The sequence below is a fragment of the Magnolia sinica genome, chromosome 16 (genome assembly GCF_029962835.1).
Source record: "Magnolia sinica isolate HGM2019 chromosome 16, MsV1, whole genome shotgun sequence".
NCBI classification, from domain to species: domain Eukaryota; kingdom Viridiplantae; phylum Streptophyta; class Magnoliopsida; order Magnoliales; family Magnoliaceae; genus Magnolia; species Magnolia sinica.
The window spans coordinates 25,353,421-25,375,206 of record NC_080588.1 but is presented as its reverse complement, the minus strand read 5'-3'; the positions used below and the strand labels follow the sequence as shown (position 1 = coordinate 25,375,206).

The 21,786-nt window shown below is 37.7% G+C and overlaps 1 protein-coding gene across 7 annotated transcripts in view; it reads right to left on the bottom strand.

Moving 5' to 3' along the window:
- Window positions 1–1,680: 1,680 nt before the first annotated feature.
- Window positions 1,681–21,786, bottom strand: part of LOC131229406 (uncharacterized) — a 115,366-nt gene continuing 95,260 nt past the window's right edge. For 4 of the 7 annotated variants that reach the window (XM_058225354.1, XM_058225357.1, XM_058225358.1 and 1 more), the window contains 8 exons: window positions 10,669–10,702; window positions 10,495–10,579; window positions 5,040–5,107; window positions 4,847–4,960; window positions 4,712–4,747; window positions 4,404–4,490; window positions 2,277–2,368; window positions 1,681–2,177 (listed from right to left, as the gene is read on the bottom strand). In XM_058225354.1, the coding sequence (XP_058081337.1) occupies window positions 2,084–2,177; window positions 2,277–2,368; window positions 4,404–4,490; window positions 4,712–4,747; window positions 4,847–4,960; window positions 5,040–5,107; window positions 10,495–10,579; window positions 10,669–10,702 (610 nt within the window). In that variant the 3' untranslated portion in view covers window positions 1,681–2,083. Of the gene's footprint in view, window positions 2,178–2,276; window positions 2,369–4,403; window positions 4,491–4,711; window positions 4,748–4,846; window positions 4,961–5,039; window positions 5,115–10,494; window positions 10,580–10,668; window positions 10,703–21,786 lie in introns of those variants that run through there. The other 3 variants (XM_058225355.1, XR_009163310.1, XR_009163311.1) reach the window with 3 other exon arrangements.

The window sequence follows — 21,786 nt, the reverse complement described above, 5'->3', positions numbered from 1 at the left end:
AAAATAGCGACTGCCCCCTCTGGAGGCCGATCGGGAAGCTCGTCTAGCGAGGGAAGTCAGAGTGTTACAGACTCAGGGACATGATACCCTAGTCTAATCCAAGCTAACTCTGCCCCAGTGAGGGTCTAAGGCACAGTGCCTCTCGGACCCTCCTCACCAGATGACTCTTCCGGATCTTCTTCACCAGACTGGCCACACTCTACCCTAACCGGCCTCTTCGTCGGGACCCTTCTACCGCCCGTGACGCCTGAAAATCGGTGTCAGTCATCATCACCAATGGCGACGGTGGGTTCGACATTACCCAGAGGCTACTCACCTCACTAGCACCGCCGAAGGTCCCTTCTAATGAACTTAAAGAGTCCGACATGGTGGCTTTTTATAGATGTTGAGAGTCGCTGTTAAAAGGAAAAAGAAAGGAGGGGGCGAGTGAAATTTGAAGCTCATCGGGGAAGAAACAAGTACCCAGCCGCTGGTGAAGATGGTCACCGAAAATCGCTTGTGCACTGGGGAAGACGACTGGATGGGAAGAGGCGAAAATGCAGACGAAAATGACTAAGGGTTAGGGCTTCCCTTATATAGGGAAGCCACGTGGCAACGCTTGAGTACGCCCATCAATGTTGGGTCCGTAAGGCGTCCCCTCGACTACCCCCTCCTGACACGTGGCACGACCTCATGCGCTACTCAACCCTAATATTGAGAATTGGCCAACGTGTCACGCTCTCATTGGTCTGTCATTGAAATGGCAGCCTGACAGACCACGTGACCTCGAACTACAAAACGTTACACCGTGTTTGATTACTAACACACCTTAATTACCATGCTGGCCGCTATACCTGGCATTTATGACAACATAACCCGACCTATGCTATATTTAGCTTACTTTTCGAGCTTCCGTAGATCGGCTCGAAAAGTAAGGGGGGCTTACTGTTGGGGGAAAAATAAATGAGTCGATAAGCCGATTTATGGAATGGACCAACTCTACAAACCAACACGGACTCAATGGGATTTGAGCCTTAAAGGGCATTTACTACTAAAGATAAGTCAACCTTCAAGGAGGTCGATGCAACTGCAAGGACATTCAAAGAGGATGTTACTATAAGTCCACTCAAATGGCTGATTGCCCTGATTGCCGACCTAGCCTATAGATCGGTCACAGGACAGCCATAACCTCTAACATAAGGTACATGTCGATCTGACAGAAAGCTCAATATTGCTTGGGCCTACTATATCTAACGCCTCTATCACCCAACCTTTTCCCGGACCAACAGTCCGAGAATCTCCCCAACAACCTGAAGATCTCTCCTAAGATCTTCGGGGGATCAAATCAAATCCCAAGAACCTCGGATGACGGTAATCTCGAGAAGATCCTGGACGAATCCGGACACCTGCGCGTAATGTTATCTAGCATATCAGGAGAAGACTCCTTACTGCATGATCTTCCTTCTCCTATAAATAGAGGTATCCTCACCCAATGTAAGGTACGCATACACATTCTAATACTCGACTAGTGATTCTTTTCCTTAAGATCCTATCCTACAAAAGACCCGAGGTCCTAACTTAGGCATCGGAGGGTCCCCTATACAAGCCAGGGTCTCCTTTGTTTATTACCTTCCTCTGTGCAGGTCCCGAAGGGCTAACCAAGGAGGATCTACCGATAAACTACATCAACAAATGGCATGGTTATTTGCAAATGCATTATTTTATTTGCAAGGTAAAGGAAATTGTAATCATTACATTTTTACATAATGAAATCATCACTTTTATAGCAATCCCTCTGAAAAACAAACAATGGTAGAATGTAATCATTGCAGTCAAATGTATGTGATGTAATCATATAGCTCTCTCATGAATGAGAAAGAGCCTCAGTGGGCACACATGCAAATTTTTTATACCTTATAATCATTTCATTGCCCACTCCATTGACAATTTCCTAATATTCCAGACTTTGAGTGGGATCATATCCAGCGTTTTTAACTGAGTTTTGGCAGCTGATCCAGAAGCATGGCATTGATTTGCTAGTGCCGGATAGAAATAGTACCACCTTTGCTGATTTTTGGCAAAACTTGATTTTGACGTGTGCGCATTACTTATAGTCCAAACCAGCCCCATACTTCCAAGCCTCAACATGCCGTCGCCACTCATATTTCATCTTGTTTGGAAGGATGGTTATCCAAGGCCTTGCAAAACATAAAATTCATAAATGTGTTGAGAGGAAAACACAAGACACAAACTGAGAAACAGCCAACGCTGTAAGTAAAAAACAATGAGACAGTTACCTTATGATGGGTTCGACAAAGGTTGAGAGAAATGTGTAATGACCCAGCATGATAAAATGTACAGACCAATCAAGAATCACAGCAATTCCCACCTAAAGATAGCATGAGCAAATTAAAAGACTCAACTTTAGGCGCTTAAATTCTTCTGAAGGAGATTGCAACTAAGACAATATAAAATAAATAAATAACATCAAACTGCATCCATGAAAGTCAATGCTGGTGGAAGTATACACAGTGAAGGAATCCCTTCACATAAACCCCACCCCTGGATTCTATAGTTCCACATGAATCAGTTGGTAAAAAGTCTACTGAAGTAAGGTGACATGCCTATTTGAAGCTGGGAAGAAGAAATGATAAATCATTCACATTATTTGACATAACAATGTGGCATATTATACAAGAAACACAGCTAGAACATGACATGGGAATCACGATTGGATAAAGGAATACTTGCTAATGACAAGCATCTGGGTTAACAAAATTTGATAAAAATATGAGCGCTAAAAAATCCAAACATACAATTGAAGAAGAGAGGCAAAAGATGGCTATAAATTATTTAACTAGAGGGTTATTGGTTAAGCAACGATAGACATAAATTAGGAAAAACTGGCAAAAACACATTGTACCTGTCTATATATTAACTTGTTGATTGCAATCAACTTATGTAATAGACTATTCTATAGTGCTTGATTATAATTAGTGTTTGAAGTATCGGTCTCGCTACAAGTTTCACTGGCCGGGGATATGAAAACAATACCGATATTGCCAATATTAATAATCGGAAGTGCGGGGAAACATGGGGAAAATGGTGGAATTTTTCAGTAAAACTTTAGTAGATGCTAAAATACACATATTTGCATATTTAGGAATAAGAAAAATTGCAAAAAGAATGCATACGTAATAAGTTTCCATTTAATGGGAGCCTAAAAGCATGTGCTATCGTAAGAAACTAGTCCAACCATCCCATCTATGCAACCTTCCATTCAAACATCCATCAATATTTCAGGATATTGACAACACGCAATATCTTCCCGAGAAATCATTGACAACTGGAAAGAAAATGAAAGGATGTGGTCTCGATATTGCCTATGTTGCGATGACGATAATATCTTGATATGATCGATTTTATCGTCAAAAATTTGAACATGCACCCATAGAAAAATATGAAATGGATTTTTTTAAATAAACAGATTTTTGGCTATATTATCGAAATATCATCAATATACTGGCGATACATGCAGCACAAAAAATTTACACAGTTGAAAATAGTGATGATACAAGTGACACCTAGAATTTACACAGTCGAAAATATCGGTGATACAAGCGACACCTAGAATTTACACAATCGAAAATATCGCCGATACTTAGCGATACATCGCCGATACCTGGAATTTCTGAGACTACCAATGTTATCGGTATTGTCGAGCTGGAGATACAAATAATATAGTGGATCTTTCAATAATATCGGGAATAGTCCAAACAATGACTATAATTAACCTATGTAATAGTGCCCGTGGGATTTTTCTGCTCTCATTACAGGGTCCAAGCCTGGACAAAGGAGGCTTGCGTCAGGTTGGTAGCTGGTGTCAAACTTATGCCATAACTTTTGCCCATAGAATTCAAACTAGTTGGAAATATGGAGATGTCCCTCTAGAGTTTTATGTGAATGCTGTGTACCACTCAAACTGAAATGGAAATTCTGTAGGATAGCTATAAGACCAGCCATGGTTTGTGGGATAGAATGTTGGGCAGTTAAGGAACAACATGTTCATAGGATTAGTGTAGCTGAAATGAGGATGTTGAGATCGGTGAGTGGCAAGATGAGGAAGGATAGAATTAGAAATGAATGCAATCGAGGGTACTTAGGAGTAGCACCAATAGGTAATGAGATGAGGCAAGGTACGGTTAAATAGTTTGATCATGTGCAATGGAGACCAAGAACTGCATTAGTTAGGAGCAAGTTGTTATAAGTTGAAGGCTCTAAAAGGGCAAGGGGAAGGCCCAAAAGGACATTGGTGGAGGTAGTAAGAAAAGATTTGATGACCTATGGTCTAACTGAAGTTATGGCCCTAAATGTAACCGACCCCAATTTATTGGTATAAGGCTTAGATGATGACGACAACATACCTGTCTGAATATTGATGGAAGGATTTGAGGCCGTGTTAGCATCACTAAGCCCAAAGTCTTCACGAGAGGTCCAAATTGTATGACATCCTGCCATAGTAAAGAGAAATTAACAGAGTAACTAAGTTCTGATAAGATGAAAAGAGGTTCAATATGCTTCAAGCCTTCAAACCAATGCGATTTTAGAGAAACAGAAATTAAAAACCTACAGTTCAAAATAATAAAATAAATAAATGAAATAATGAAAAGCAAGAATTTTTATGAAAATTAATTTCAGCTCTAATGATCAGTATATATAGATGCTATCTCACCTGGAGAAATGGGCGAAGCACCTGATCCCCTAGCCTCTAGAAAAACATTCAACAAAAAGCTCAAAATAAATATAATGAACATGAAGCTGAATGAATTCTAAGAAAAAAGAATGCACGAATTCAGCATGATTCTACCTGCATACATAGGAAATTGATATAAAGAAGCTCATTGATGAAGCTTGATGAAACATTAGCTTGTGGTCTTGCTGACATTGCTCTTTGAAACAGCCAAGATGCACTTAAGTTTGGCTGCACAGTACAGATACTTCTTTAGAAATCCCTAAAGAAGAAGAACAAATGAAACCATCAATAGCCAGAGAAAACCAACCATGTAAGGGTTAAGCAGGGACAAACTATATGAGTCAAGGAAATTTCCAGCAACTGCTTCATGTATTCCTTAATCCTCCCAAAAGAAAAAGAAGAAACATAATTAGTTGCAAACTTTCATAATTGGGAAACTACAATAAATTGTGCTGTAGGTATTATTACTACACTAGAAATATCAAGGAATCAAGTTTACTTTGTTGAGTTTTATGTTATAGTTCCTACATCTTGTAAATTTTTGGATCCTTACCAAGGGGTTAAATGTCAAAGCATAACACACCAGTGCAGCAATCTGTTGTCAACCTAAAATTGTTTCTTTAGAAATCCGTTTAAAAGGCATCCTTGACTAAAGCACAATGTGCACTCTCTTGATTGCAATATCATCAAAGCAATTTCCTCAAAAGTGACAGCCAGTATACAAAGAATTTCTCAGGTTTGTAAATCAATGACCTTTGCTAACTGTAGAATTGAAGTTTGTAAATCAAAGCAATTTCCGAAAAAAGTGACAGCCAGTATACAAAGAATTTTTCAGGTTTGTAAATCAAGGACCTTTGCTAACTGTAGAATTGAAGTTTCATGGTATGAAATTGTTTTCCAACTTACCTTTCGAAAAAAAAAAAAAAAAAAGCACCAACTGAAACAAAGAACTGTAATGAATGTTTGACATTTCAAAATTAAGCCGTGGTTTTAGATAAAGAAGAAAAAAGAGAAGGAATAGAGAAGATGAAGAGGAGAGGAAGTTGTGGGTTTCAAAAACAAAAAAAATAAAAAATAAAAATAAAAAAAATAAATCAAAAAGGAAAGATAGAAACAGAGAAAGAAAGAAATGGAAACACAATGGTTAGTTCTCACGCCGTATAATGGAGAACTTTAGGAGGAAGTATCTATGTCCCAACCTCATGCATTCCATCCACCAGGAAAGAGTGAAGGTGTGCCAAACAAAATAAAAACAATTTACAGTCTCAAGCAGTCACCTAGAGCATGGTTTGAAATTTTCAGTGCCTTTACCTCATAAGCATTGTTCCAAGTATCCCCGATATTATCGATAATATCCCCAATATTATCAGTATCTCCAGCTCAACGATACCGATAACACTGGTAGTACCAGAAATTCTAGGTATATGCAATATATCGCTAAGTATCGCAAATGTACTGATATCTCCAATATTTCGATTATGTAAATTCTAGGCGTCACTTGTATCGGTGATATTTCGATAATGTTGCCAAAAATCTGTTTATTAAAAAAATTCCTTTCAATTTTTTTTTATGGGTGCATGGTTGTATGATGAAATGCATGTTTGTATGTGTGTATATGTATGCGTGGATGGATGGATGGATCACAGATGTGCGTATGTATGTATGCATGGAGGGATGGTTGGATGGTTGGTTCAATGGATGTGTGTGTGCATGGATGGATTATGCATGTTTGTATATATGTAATGGTCATTGTATGTATGTATGCAACCATGGATGGTTGGATTGATGGATGAATCATGTGTGTTTGTATGTATGTATGTGCATGCATGGATGGATGGATGGATCCACCATTTTCCCCATGTTTCCCCAATGTTTCCTTGAGTCAACAATACATGCTTTAGGCCCCCATTAAAGGGAAATTTATAATTTGATTCATAAATATGCAAATATGCTTCTTCTTTGCAAGTATTTGATTCTTAAATATGCAGGTATGTGTATTTTAGCATCTCTTGAAGTATTATTGAAAAATTCCACCATTTTCCCCATGTTTCTCCAACGTTTCCCTGAGACAGCGTCACATGCTTTTAATCTTTAAAAAAGAAAAGTCAATGTTACATGCTTTTAGAACATTGAATCCCATGGAGGCCTACTTTTGTGTATGTGTTTCTACGAGATTGTTTTTTTTTTTTTTTTTAATAGTGTTTGTGGGGCCCAAGTTTCATGTGATGATAATATACTCGATAGAGAATTTATATACTAAATTTGAGGTCAATCTGATCAATCTAACTCTTTCATTTGATTTATGCAATTTCCCTAACCAACGATACATGTAATGATAACGGTACTACGAACAATGCTCATAGGTTTCTAAGGAGATCTCCTAATTATTTGGTGTTCATAAAGTGAAATGGTGACTCGTGTTTTATGTATCAATGATATTGGCCGATATCCCAATATTGCTGGGTTAGAGATGCAATACTGTCTTGGAATACAAAAATCCAACGTATTAATGATAATATCATCAATATGTGCTGATAAATCACAATATTTGTGACACTTCTTGCTATTCCGCACTAGTTGTGATATTCCAATGATACCCGTGATATTCCTATGTGTATTTTAGCATCTCTTGAAACATGTGTATTTAGCATCTCTTGAAGTTTCATTGAGAAATTCAATCAGTTTCCATGTTTCCCTTAGCCAGCGATAAATTTCTGGGCATTGGTTATATCGATATATGTTTTCGTATCCCCAGCCAACGATACATGTAACGATACCGGTACTACGAACAATGCAATGCTCATAGGTTTCTAAGGAGATCATATAATTATTTGGTGTTCATAAAGTGAAATGGTGACTCGTGTTTTATGTATCAATGGTATTGGCTGATATCCCAATATTGCTGGGTTAGAGATGCAATACTGTCTTGGAATACAAAAATCCAACGTATTAATGATAATATCATCAATATGTGCTGATAAATCACAATATTTGTGACACTTCTTGCTATTCCGCACTAGTTGTGATATTCCTATGACACCCGTGATATTCCTATGTGTATTTTAGCGTCTCTTGAAGTATTATTGAACCACCATTATCCCCATGTTTCTCCAACGTTTCCCTGAGTCAGCTCTCTCTCTCTCTATCTCTCTATCTCTCTCTCTCTCTCTCTCTCTCTCTCTCTCTCTCTCTCTCTCTCTCTCTCTCTCTCTCTCTCTCTCTCTCTCTCTCTCTCTGTCTCACGAGCCAAAAAACCCTCCCTCTCTCTCTGATTTTCATACTACTCCCTCTACTATAGTTTAGCCACCTGCTCCATCAGGGCTCCCTCTTATCCCCTCCTCTTCTTTTACCCAATCCATCTGCATACCTAGAATTTCGAAATAGGCATGAAAGAGTTTTTATCTTCCAAAAAATACAATAGGCATTTTGTGGATATATTCACACTGCCTTGTATCAATGCTGCTCTCACTGACACGTTGTTGGTGTAACCACATGATGTGATGTCTAGCTTCACCTTGAGATTGATACACACTCAGGGGAAATGGGAACTCTGCAGATTCTTCTATTGATCATTACATTTAGCAACTGCCTGCTTCATCAGCCTTATATGAAGAATGCATTTCTGGATGGAGAACTTCAAGAGGAAATATATATGTCCCTACCTCATGCATTCCATCCACCAGGAGAGAAAGTGAAGGTGTTCAAAATAAAATAAAAACTTTATGGTCTCAAGTACTCACCTACAGCATTGTTTGAAACTTTTGGTGCTGCTACCTCATAGGTTGGTTTGCTAAGAAGTTCCTCTAATCACTTGGTGTTCCTAGAGTGACTCTAGTGTTTTATGTATCAAAGCTATTGGCTGATATCTCGGTATCATTGGATTAGTGATACGATACCATCCTGGAATACAAAAATACTATGCATCAACGTCCAATGATAATACCATCAATACATGCTGAAAAATTGCAATATCCGTGATATTTCCTACAATAGTTGTAATATTTTCACAATATTTGTGATATTTACGTCTGTACCTTCAACTTACAGAACAAAATGAAATTGGCTTCTCGTGATTAATCTTCTCTACTTCACATCTCATCTTCATTATATCTTTCAATCATGGATGTGACTTTTAATTACTCATACTATAACTCCCTAGTGATGTTTTCTTCGCTAGAAGATTTTATTTTTTTTTCACTTAACTACTGACAGCTCTCTTAATACTCCAGTCCCTTTTTATTCTTCGTCTCTCCTCTATTGCTTTGTATTGTTTCTCCAGATGGACCACCTGATATACCACATTCTATTTCTTTTATTTGTGGTCCTTTGCTCCATAAGATCCCACCACTAATACTTTGTAGTCTGTCCTGGTTAGACCAGTACTGATAAGAAGATACCACTTGAACTTAGCAAAACAACACTTTCCTAACTTGAATCTATTGCTTGTGTTGTATGCCATTCGAATGATATAAGCCCATTTTGGATATAATTGCATCATTTATGTCTAATAATACATTGTTTTGTCCCTATCATGCGTAATTTTTCTTTTTTAATAATGTTTTGGATTCTAATTGTGCGATCATGTGTCTTTTAACATCTCCTGAAGTATTACTAAAAAATTCTACCATTTTCCTAAAGATCCCTAATGTTTCTCCCTCAGACTCTGATATATTACACAGTAAGGCAATATTACCGGATGTTTCCCATAGTATTTCCGTATCCCTGTTATGATGCTGATACTTTGAACATTTGGTGACTTCATAACCATCTTGATTGTCTATGTCAGTCGTATTGTTCTCATAGGTGACAGTGATCAAGAGATAGACAATGTGAAGTTCCTGTAAAGTACATTTGACATTAAGGATTTGGGGCCTACTTCCTAGCAATGAGGTTGCTAGATCAAAACAGGGCATCTTTATCTCGCAAAGGAGATATGTTGCTGACCTTCTTACTGACATAGCAATGTTGGGTTTTAGTTGGAAATAGTTATAAGGGCTAGGATTGAAACAAAGAAAGAGATGAGAACCAGTATAGGTTTGGGGTTTTATTTAACTTAAGGAGTCTTTAGTTGGCAGAATTATAATGGCTAAGAAAAACCCAAACCAAGGGCTGATGTTTAAAGTAGTGTCCAGGGTTAATAAGTTGTATTGTTTTTGTTTTGAAGAAAATATGTGGACTGGTTTTGAGATTGTATGCTTATTTTGAACTCTATTCCGAGGATCAAATATTCTTCTCCCATTCTAGTTTCTTATTCTTGAATGTACTTGCTGGAATTGATCTCTCTTCTGCTAGGAATTGTGTATGCTAGCTGGATTAGTGATGAGATCAGTAGATGAATTCAAGTAAATATGTAGACTTGTATAGGTTGGGCCAGGCAATGACTACATGCTGTATATATGATGCCTATTTATTCTATAGGACTAAATTGTGTCTACTGAAGACACTGTTGCATGAACCATGTCATATGCGAGCAAAATGCTGGAGGTCAGGGTGGTGGACACTTCGGTCGCGATAAAATGATCACAAACTTGTGGAAAATGGTTTCTATCAGTCAGGACATCCGCAGAGTCATTGAGTCATGCATGTGAACTAGGAAAATGAGAAAAATGATGCAGGGATGTATGCTCCTTTGCCACTACAGGATGCGTCGTTGGAAAGATTTCATGTGGATTTTGTCCTAGCCTCCTATGGTTGACAAGAGCACAATGAGGTACTGCTTCTATCTTTGGTGAAGTTGACAGGTGATGGCACACTAAACATACCAGTTGACAATCTGCTAATGTGCCGAGTCATGCTCCCAAAACCACCAAATGAAACTGGTGATTGTATCCCACTGGCATCACCAACCTGCAGAAAGTGAGTTATATTGATGCAATCCATTCCACATGAGATTTCATAACATGATGAAGAATTGGAAGTGAATGGTATAACAACACCTGTAGAATACGATTAAAAGCTGCTGGCAGTGGACTGTCATGAAGTTCATCGTCCCCCAACAAGAAAATAAAGGTGTCAGAATCGAGAATATAGTTGGCTTCTTAGCTTCAGATTAGGGAGAAGAATACCGGAGATCTCAACATTGATATATAGCATTTGTCGATAAGGAAAAATTACATATTATTTCATAAACATAAAGATTATTAACATATCTGTCATAGCTTTGTGTCTTGCCATCATAAACATAAAGATAAGTGGAGAAAAAGAACGTGTTCATGCTCTTAGTCATTACAGAAAATAGTGTCTTTACTGTCACCATCAGAAAAGGTCAACAAGATATTGATTTTCATGGGATATTCCAATGTTGAAATGGTAGTATGTGAGAGGAAATGTATGGTATGTGGAGGTGTAAAAACAAAGAGAATAAATTCAAGGCCAATGCAACTAGAAAAAAATGAGATAAAAGAGCATTTCAGACACATCAAACAATAACTCTCATCCAATGTTTTAAATATCGATGATATCGGCCGATATATCCGACAATATCTCTTGTATCCCACCTATGCAATACGAAATGCACAGATAGTGCTGATATGCCACACATTTGTCTGGTGAGCATTTTCAATTTCCAATCCCTTTTTTTTTTTTTGTTGAAATTATATTAAATCAGTGTCAAATGGTTACAAATCCATTGGTACTTCATGTTTTGCATGAAAAATCATGAAGTCGAAGCTTTGATTTTGATATCCATTGGTTCTTCATGTTCTCTATGTTTTTTTTTCAAAATTTTCCTTCAACTAGCTGTCAACAGTGTTTAAAATATCGACGATATCGGCCGATATATCCCTCGATATATCTTGTATCCCACCAGTGCGATACGAAATGCATAGGTAGTGCCGATATTTCCCACCTATTCGATCCAGTGAGCATTTTTCGATCTTCAATCCATTTTTTGTTGTAAATCACGTTAAATCAATGTCAAATGGTTACTAATTTATGATTCTTCATGTTTTCCATGAAAAATCATGGATTTGGAGCTTCAATTTCGAGATTTGGGGGAGATGGGGCAAGTTGTGGAAAATTGGGAAAAATAAAAATTTCTCAATTTCTCACAAATCAGTTGCAATCTTTGTATCCAAACACAAAATCAAACATGTAACCTGATCTAGTGATTCTTCTTTTGCTTTTGAATGCATTGCTTGTGTTTCCATATACATGTATTCTTATGTTTACAAATTATATGAATAAACTTTAAATATACTTGCATCAGTTCAGTTGGATAATGCATGCAAGGACCCCATGCAAAGGAAACCCCTATTATGTGTACTTTTTTTGTAATGTTTCGATTTCTAAGTGTGTATTGATGTCTTTTTCAACGATCCTTGAAGTTTCCTTGAAAAATTCGACCAATTTCCCAATGTTCCCATGTTTGCCAACAACAACGATACATTACGCGATACAACCGATATATCCCATGCGATAACAGATATGTATCCGTATCCCAAGGGTGCGATACATTACACGATAACGATATTTAAAACATTGGCTATCAATTGAGACTAATTTTGAAGTATTTAGGAGTATTTGATAAAATGATCATCACATGCATTCTAATTTCGAAATTTGAGTGTAGGTGGCCTGATTTTGGGAAAATTGGAGAAACTTTGAAATTTCCCTAATTTCTCCCAAATTGCTTGCAATGTTGCATTCCAAACGTGAAATCAAGCATGTATGAGGGCTGATCTACTGGTTTGTTAAGTCTTTGTCAATTTTCAGAAAATAAAAATCATTTTTTTTAATTAAAAATTATTAATTTTATTTTATTTTTCAAAATTTCCCTTCAACAAGCTGTCAATTGAGACTAATTTCAAGTATTTATGAGTATTTGATGAAATGATCATCACATACACTCTAAATGTTATGCACTCAATTTAAATACAGTTGCAATAGTTCAATCAGCCAACGCATAGCTTAGGACCCTATAAAAAGGAAACCTATTGTGTGCGCTTCTTTTTTGAGATGTTATGATTTAAAAGTGTGTATTAAGGTTTTGTTTTTTTTTTTTTTAAAACAATCCCTGAAGTTTCATTGAAAAATTCAACCATTTTCCCAATGTTTCCCCATGTTTCCTAAAAAGTGTGATAAATTAACCAATACAAATGATATATCCCGTGTGATAACCAATATGTATCTATATCCCAAGGATGCGATACGTAACGCGATACCGATATTTCGAACACTACTCTCATCAACTGAATTGAGCTCATTCACTAAGGTTTCGCAGCATCAAAGCTGATGTCCAAATGATCAACTTCATTAAAGCATTCACGGAATGGAAAGTTAAATACAGACATTTGGCAAAGGGCCTATTTACAAGAATCATCTCATTTTCATTGTTTGATTGGAAAAGTAAAATTAGACAATATTAGCACCTAAGAATGCCCGATTAAAAGGCTTTTATTTATTATGGGAATAATATATTCCAGGCCGTGATCCGGCTCATATCCTTCATAACATCACATAGGAAAAACCCTTGATTAAAAGGTAAAAACTATTAATGCATGTGCAAGTATGCATGATTTGATGTTTGGTTAGTGTCCACATTATCTTCAACGAAGTTGACTTTGTAGCTGGTAGCATCAAAATCCTTAATAGCCATTAAGCATCAGGTGCCTCTTGTAGCTGTTGAGCATCAGGATACAAGCGTGGTTACCATGATATGTATCCATATAGGCATAAAGATCAGATAACCTTATAGCTGCAAAGAGTATGAGCCAACACTTGCATATACCCCGTCGGACTGTTTCTCACTATGCTGTCAGAATCGGCACTTCTCTCTTCCAATATTGTCATGTGTCTAGCATGCCAAAGAATGCAATAGATGCATTGGAGATGGCTTTTCGTGCAAATTTGCAGACTAGCAACTGCAAGCTTAAAGGCTGAATACAAGGGTCATAGCGCTTGTTTTTTTTTTTCTTCTTCTTTTTTCTTTTTTTTTTCTTCTGAGAACAATGACTAAAGTCCGATGTAAAGGGTCGATCCAGAAGCAAATAAATATGGTTTGTATGGCCAAACAATTTAACAAACACGTGGAGGGTGTGGTAATGATAAGAGAAATTAGCATAACCTGAAAATGAACCAACAAATCCACAAATCACTCTATCCAACAAATCCACAAACCACTCTATCTAATAGGAAATAAAAAATAAAGGTTTGCGGATGTAAAATATTGATGCTTGCTGTACCGCTGATTAAGAAGCAAAATGTCGAAGTCATCTCATGACAATGCCAAGTAATAGTGCTCCAATGCTGATTTTTGTCTTATTGATTAATAAAAGGCCAACCAGTGCTATTCTGACTTTCAACGCGGGGGTAGGGCTGTCAATGGGTCAGGCTGAGCTGTCCAAGCCTGGCCTGCAAATCAGAACCTATGCCCAAATCCAGCCCAGGCCGTAACAGGTGAAATAGTCCAGCCTGAGTCCGGGCTGGGACATTTACACAAAGCCTGACCTGAGTAAGCCCGAGCCCTGAATATCTCTGTGGATAGATGATATTTTGGTGTGCCTCATGTGCAAGAGAGAGGGAGAGAATGAAAGAAAAGGGAGAAAATTAAGTTTAGAAAAGACCTATCGGGCCGGGCTGGGTTTATGGGCTTTTGGGAAGCTAAGCCTGAGTCCAGCCCGATTACAGTCAGGCTCCTGATTTAAGCCTGAGCCCGACCGTCAGGCCTGATACACCACCGCAAACCCGGCCCAACACGGGCCAAGCCCGAAGGCCCGTGGGGACTACCCGGCCCATTGACAGCCCTATGCAAGGGCGATGAGACTTCAAAACATGCTACTAGTCCACAAACAACAATGGAATGTTCATCCACACGTGCATTGATGGCTGCGACTTGCCGAGATTGCGAAAACGGAGCTGTTTAGAGCTAAGAGCTGCCATAGGTATCCAACGTTTTCCTCTATCACGAAGACTTGGCTCCAACTCTTAAAGCATGTAGCATAATCCTAGGCATCCTTCTTAATCCCCTTTTTATTGGATTAAAGGCTCATTAGGGAAAAAGACACTTTTTCTTTTGGTCTACTTGTAGCACCTCCAAAACTTATTTTCGGGCATGAAGGTGAATTCATATTGAATCCCTGCAGGAAGGAAAGTTGCTCAGATTTATGCCCCTAATACCAAGTATAAGTTTAGAGAAAGAGAGAGAAGAGAAGGTTGGCAGAAGAGGGGACTAAAAAAATTAGGGTCAACGCCCCCCTTATTCGAAGTATCAATATTGTTACATCTTACATGCATCACTGGCTGGGGATATGGAAACATGTATTGATATCACCCATATTATCGCTAATTCTCAGAAGTGTATCACTGATTGAGGGAAACATTAGGGAAAGATGAGGAAATTGTGGAATTTCTCAATGAAACATTAGGAGATGCTAAAATACGCATTTGCATATTTTTAGGAATCAAATAATTGCAAAAAAGACATACATAGTAAGTTTCTCTTTAATGGGGGTCTAAAAGCATGTAATACTAACTCAAGGAAACATTAGAGAACCATAGTGAAATACATAATAAGTGAATTAATGGGGGTCTAAAAGCATGTAACACTGACTTAGGGAAACATTAGAGAAGCATGGGGGAACTGGTGGAATTTTTCAATGATACTTCAGGAGATGCTAAAATACACATAATTGCATATTTAAGAATCAAATAATGGTAAAAAAGACGTATATTTGCATATTTAGGAATCAAATAATAAGTTCCCCTTTAATGGGACTAAAAGCATCATTAACTCGGGCAGTATTTACCATATCGGTATCTGTATCGCACCCTTGGGATATGGATACGTATTGGTTATTGCATGAGATATATTGTTAGGAATTCATCGCACTTTTTGGGAAACATTGGGAAATTGGCCGGATTTTTCAATGAAACTTCAGGTATTGTTAAAAGGGACATTAATACACACTTTTAAATCATAACATCACAACAAAAAAAAGAAAGAAAGTCGCACATAATAGATTTTCTTTGTATAGGGTCCTAAGCAATGTGTTATCTAACTGGATTGATATATTCGAAGTCTATTCATATAATTTATAAATGTAAGAAGACATGTATGGAAACCTAAGCAATAAATTCAAAAACAAAAAACGAAGTATAAAACTAGATATAACTTGTGAAAAATGTGCGTGGTTGTGGCTCAAACCCACATCGAGCTACGAGATGGCTCAAAATCATCAACTCCATCTTGACGGGGCTGGGAATAGTATTGTTGCTCTAGAGATCGACAGTATTGTGCCCATGTCATAGTAGAACGATACTACTTCATCAAGCTAGTAAGTAGTTACATGATTTATTTTTTATCGTCTATATGCCTCAGAACTTTACTACTTCGCATAGCTAGCATGTATGGCTATTATGTTGTACTAATATGTGAATATTTAAACCACATTGGGTTTCAGCAGTACCAATATAGTTGGAGACTCTATAAAGACAATACCTTAAAGAGGGTTGTGCATGAGGTGTATGATAAGCTATTCCCCCACTGTCCAGGTAACGACAACTTTGGTAATGAGGTAAACATGTTCCAAACTTACCTATTCTCTAATTTTATCAAAACCTTCATAAACTTCTTGCTTCCAAACTCCTCACTCCTTTTACTGCTAATTTCGACCAACCTTGGCTGGATATTTGAGGAAAAAACACATTATATTGGCGGATTTTGTTGAATCAAAGCTTGGTGGGCCATTTTTCATAAATTTGTCAAAAATATGTATTTATACTTTTTTTAATATGTTTTGCTGTTTTAATTATCTCATATGATGTGTTAATCATAGTAGAACATGTTAATATCCATTTTACAGATTTGGGGTGCCATTTAATATTTTTTTAATATTTTTTTCTATTTACGCATGAATTTTGCCCCTTTTTTTAAAATTCAAAAAATCAATTTTTAATGATTGTTTTGCTGTTTTAATCACTCCATATGATGTGTTAATCATAGTAGAACATGTTAATGTGCATTTTACAGTTTTGGGGACCCATTTTATATTTTTAAATATTTTTTTCTATTTACGCATGAATTTTGCCCCTTTTTTAAAATTCAAAAAATCAATTTTTAATGATTGTTTTGCTGTTTTAATCACTCCATATGATGTGTTAATCATAGTAGAACATGTTAATGTGCATTTTACAGATTTGGGGACCCATTTTATATTTTTAAAATATTTTTTTCTATTTACGCATGAATTTTGCCCCTTTTTTTTAAAATTCTAAAAATCAATTTTTAATGATTTTTTTGCTGTTTTAATCACTCCATATGATGTGTTAATCATAGTAGAACATGTTAACTGTGCATTTTACAGATTTGGGGTCCCATTTTATATTTTTTAAATATTTTTTTCTATTTACGCATGAATTTTGCCCCTTTTTTAAAAATTCGAAAAATCAATTTTTAATAGTTGTATTACTGTTTTAATCATGTCATATGATGTGTTAATCATAGTAGAATATGTTAATGTGCATTTTATAGATTTGGAATGCCATTTTATAATTTTTTAATATTTTTTTCTATTTACGCATTAATTATGACCCTTTTTTTTAAAAATTCGAAAAATAATTTTTTAACGATTGTTTTACTGTTTTAATCATGCCATGTGATGTGTTAATCATAGTAGAACATGTTAATATGTATTTTACAGATTTGGGGTGTCATTTTATAATTTTTTTTCTATTTTCGAATTAGTGACTTTATGTTTTTATTTGCTTATATTGGACAGGTTTTGCCTTGGAGCTTCTTAGGGTTTAGTTAGAATATAAAATCATTATTATTAACATAGGTCATACACTCATACTCATATCTAATTATCTAGTGTCTACCTAAACCTAAAGAAATGTCTGGGTCTGGCAAACAACAAGTGATGATATTAGATGGCAACATTGTGAGAGGGTTGGTGGTACTAGGCACCAAATGAAGCGCAAGTATTGTGATAGACTAGTGACTGGTGGAATTACCCGTCTCAAACAACATTTGACACATCAAAAGGGTCAAGTTACGCCATGTAGTAGAGTACCGAAAGAGATAATGCTTTTAATGCAAGCTAGTCTAGATGAATCGAAGGGTAAACGTGCTGCTGTACAAAAGAAGAAAGATGATATTTTGGATGCAGCTCGACAGGAAGTGTTTGGTCCTGAATATATGGGCATTCGTGATGAAGATATTATTGATTCTGACGAAGATTCAGATCGAGAACTTACTATAGCTAGGAGAGAGAGCTTGCGTCTAGCTCGTGAAGAGGAAGAACGTCGCCGCATGTTTGGCACGCATGGGTCAGTGCGTGATACAGGGGGGGGGGAGTGGGAGTGGGAGTGGGAGTGCAACTGGAAGTGCAACTGCTTCTGCAGGTGGGGGTGGGGGTGGGAGTGGGGGGGGTAGGTTTGGTGGGTTACGACGTATGTTTGGGAGCCGACGACAGACATCTTCACATGATGCCCCTATACGTTTGGATGAAGAAGTAAATGAGCCTATGAGACCCTCTATTGATCCAATCCTATTTAGGAAAGAATCAACTAAACAAAAGAAGATAAAACAAATGTGGAGTAGAACTTCCGTTGAGAAATTAGGTAGAGCAGCAGCAAAGTTATTTATACATGCCAACATACCTCCTAACGCAGCCAATTCTCCATATTGGCAGGTGGTAATTGATGCAGCAGCAGAAGCAGGTGAAGGAATAAAAGCTCCCACGGCTAAGGAGATTAGGGGGAAATGGACAGATGCAGAGTATGCGGATGTGAAAGCATACGTGGCTACCTTTAAACCTGTATGGCAAGCCAGAGGATGCACAATCATGTGTGATGGTTGGACTGGCCCAACCAAACGCAGCATGATCAACTTCATGGTATACTGCCACTTAGGAACTATATACCACAAGTCAATTGATGCCTCAGAGGCAACCAAAAATTCTACTTATATTAATGAACTAATGGATAAAGTTGTGGACGAGATTGGAGAGGAGAATATAGTGCAGATTGTGACAGATAATGAAGCAACATATAAGCTTGCAGGACATATGTTGATGGATAAGAGAAAACATCTTTTTTGGTCACCATGTGCTGCCCATTGTATTGATATTATATTGGAAGATATTAGGAAGAAGAAGAATGTTAAGGAAATGGTCGAAAGGGCAAGGAAAATGACGACGTTTATTTACAACCATAATCAAGTAGTTGCAATAATGAGAAAGTTTACGAAAGGACGAGAGTTGTTGAGGCCTGCGGCGACTAGATTCGTAACAAACTTTATAGCATTAGGAGTTTATTCCATCATAGAGAAGAGTTGAGTGAGATGTTCGCTTCCCGAGAATGGCTCAATACAAAACATGGGAAGAAGACATCAGGAATACCGGTCGAAGTTGTGAACACCATACGGGACAACAAATATTGGAAGAAGGTCAAGGCGATCCTAAAGGTGATGGAGCCACTAATGAGGGTACTCTGTCTTGTTGAATCCGATGAAGCACCTACCATGGGCTTCCTATATGATGCCATGGATAAGGTAAAGCTTGCAATTCAACGTGATTGTAGAAGTTGGCAGACTTATTGGAAGATGATCGACAAGAGATGGACAAACCAACTCCATCACGATCTTCATGCAGCAGGTTACTACTTAAATCCTAGGTATAGATATGCCCAATCATTTGTTGCGGATGATGAAGTTCGTGTCGGGCTAAAAAATGTGATAAAGAGATTAGAGCCTGACTTAGATCTGCAAATAAAGGCATTAAATGAATTAGATACATTTGAAAATCGCCTTGGTAGCTTTGGAGATGCTCTTGCACAGCATGCAGTATCTAGATTGCAACCGGCCGAATGGTGGATTAATTTCGGAGAGAGTACGAAGGCTCTCCAAAAATTGCAGTAGAAATTTTGAGCCAGGACAACATCTTCCTCTAGCTGCGAAAGGAATTGGAGTTGTTTTGCGCTCATTCATTCAAAGAATAGGAATAGATTATCGACTAGAACATTAGATAGACTTGTCTTCATGCACTACAATATAAAACTAAGAATGCGACGACATCATAGGAGCATTACATCTGCTGATGAGAGACTACTGTCCAATAAACTTGGATAATATTTATGATGAGGATGACCCACTTCTACCTTGGTTGGAAACAAGGGAAAAACAAATTGAAGAGGATAGTGAAGAATTGGAAATTGATGACCCAGAAATACGCAGAGCGCAACAAGAGAGTCGTGCAGATGTGTTGGACCCAGTAAGAGGGGCAGCGTTTATGCCACGTACAGATACGGCTCAAGATCAACAAAAGAGTACGAGCGGTGGTAGCGTGACCGTGTCGGATGAAGACGATGACCCCCCTGCCCCTGGTGCTGGCACTTCTGGTGTTGCTCAGTGCCCTATACAGCCGTCTACAGATCACGATGTCGATGAACAGCAATGAGGTGGTACACGAGGTCGGACTTATGAGTGTACCGAGTCACGATACAGCCAGCAGGAGGTGGGTACATCTAGTGGTGCACCGGGTCCGAGAGGTTCGGAACATCAGCAGGCTCATGGTCTTGGTTATTATGATGGATATTCTTATGGTGAATTGAATTATGATGGTTATACTGAGCCTGTTCCATCACATTCATGTTGGAGTAGACCTGATCAATATCCATATGATTATAGATATCCAGATCCAAATCCAAGTTACTCATCACAGCAGACGCACTCTCAATCTCAAGATTCTCAACAGCCTGAGTATGGGCACCAGTATGGCTATTCGACGGGCACTGGTAGATATCCTTATTCCGGGTCAGAGTCGTTGCCTAGTCAGGATCAGTCATCCTCTAGTTTCGTTGATCTAGTATTTCCTTATGGCACTGGATATTATGGATATGTAGCACCTACACCTATCGGACAGCCTCAGCCTGATGGTGACGATGACGATGATGTGGAGGTCGAGCAACCACAAAAAAGCAGATTTTCATTTTGGTGGTGACTTGTGAGTATATATTTGTGTTAAGGTAAGTATTTGTTGCAGCAGACAGCTCACAACAGTATTATTGCAAGAAGCCATGCACACACTTGACACTGCCGAACTTGTATTTAAAATAGCTCCCCCGACAACCAATCAAGTAATCCTTAATCAAGTTGCAGGGAGTATATCAGACACTACTAATTTTTTATTTTTTATTTTTTAATATTCTTGACTTGAGGATGACAAGTCATAGACAAGAATCACACAGTCACGTGCCTGGTGCACCACACTGCACAGGACCACAGGTATGTTCGAGAAATTCCTCAAAAATAATTGCAAACACCTGATGTAAGATATTTTCATTTTACATTCATTCTAATATATCTATCATTGATAGTAGATAGTTAGAAAATTAAATATATGATCAAATTCAGGTTATCTGGTTCATAAATTCATCAGACGATCCGATACAACTTCTCACCAAAGAGTGGACCGTTACACCACCATAAACATGTTCCAATTTATAAATGAATGCATATTTGGAATGCTTAGAATATTCTGGATTTAATCCATATTTTTTCATATTTTTTTGGCAAAAAAAAAATTTTACGCCGTTACGCCCCCGTATCACCGTTACGCCCCCGTATCCGTATCGATTTTGGAGGACACCGTTACGCCAACCGATACCGATACGGGATACCTTGGCGATACCACTATAGTTGGAGACTCTATAAAGACAATACCTTAAAGAGGGTTGTGCATGAGGTGTATGATAGGCTATTCCCCCACTATCCAGGTAACAACAACTTTGGTAATGAGGTAAACATGTTCCAAACTTACCTATTCTCTAATTTTATCAAAACCTTCATACTCGCGTTAATGCTAAATGACATCAACAAATTGTTAAATTATGTGATGTTGTTGGAATCTTTGGGTGTAAGGCCACGGTAAGGGCGAGGGGTCCGATGATGGCATGTGAGTTGTTGCATTAGTAACCTCTTACAACTTAAAAGTTAGTTTTCATATTTTAGTAATAAATGTGAAACTAAGGAAAAAATTTATCTATTTCGTAGGCGAATGGTGATCCATGTATGGGAGTGATTACAAGACTTTACAACTGTTAGTTGTCTGTGTGCT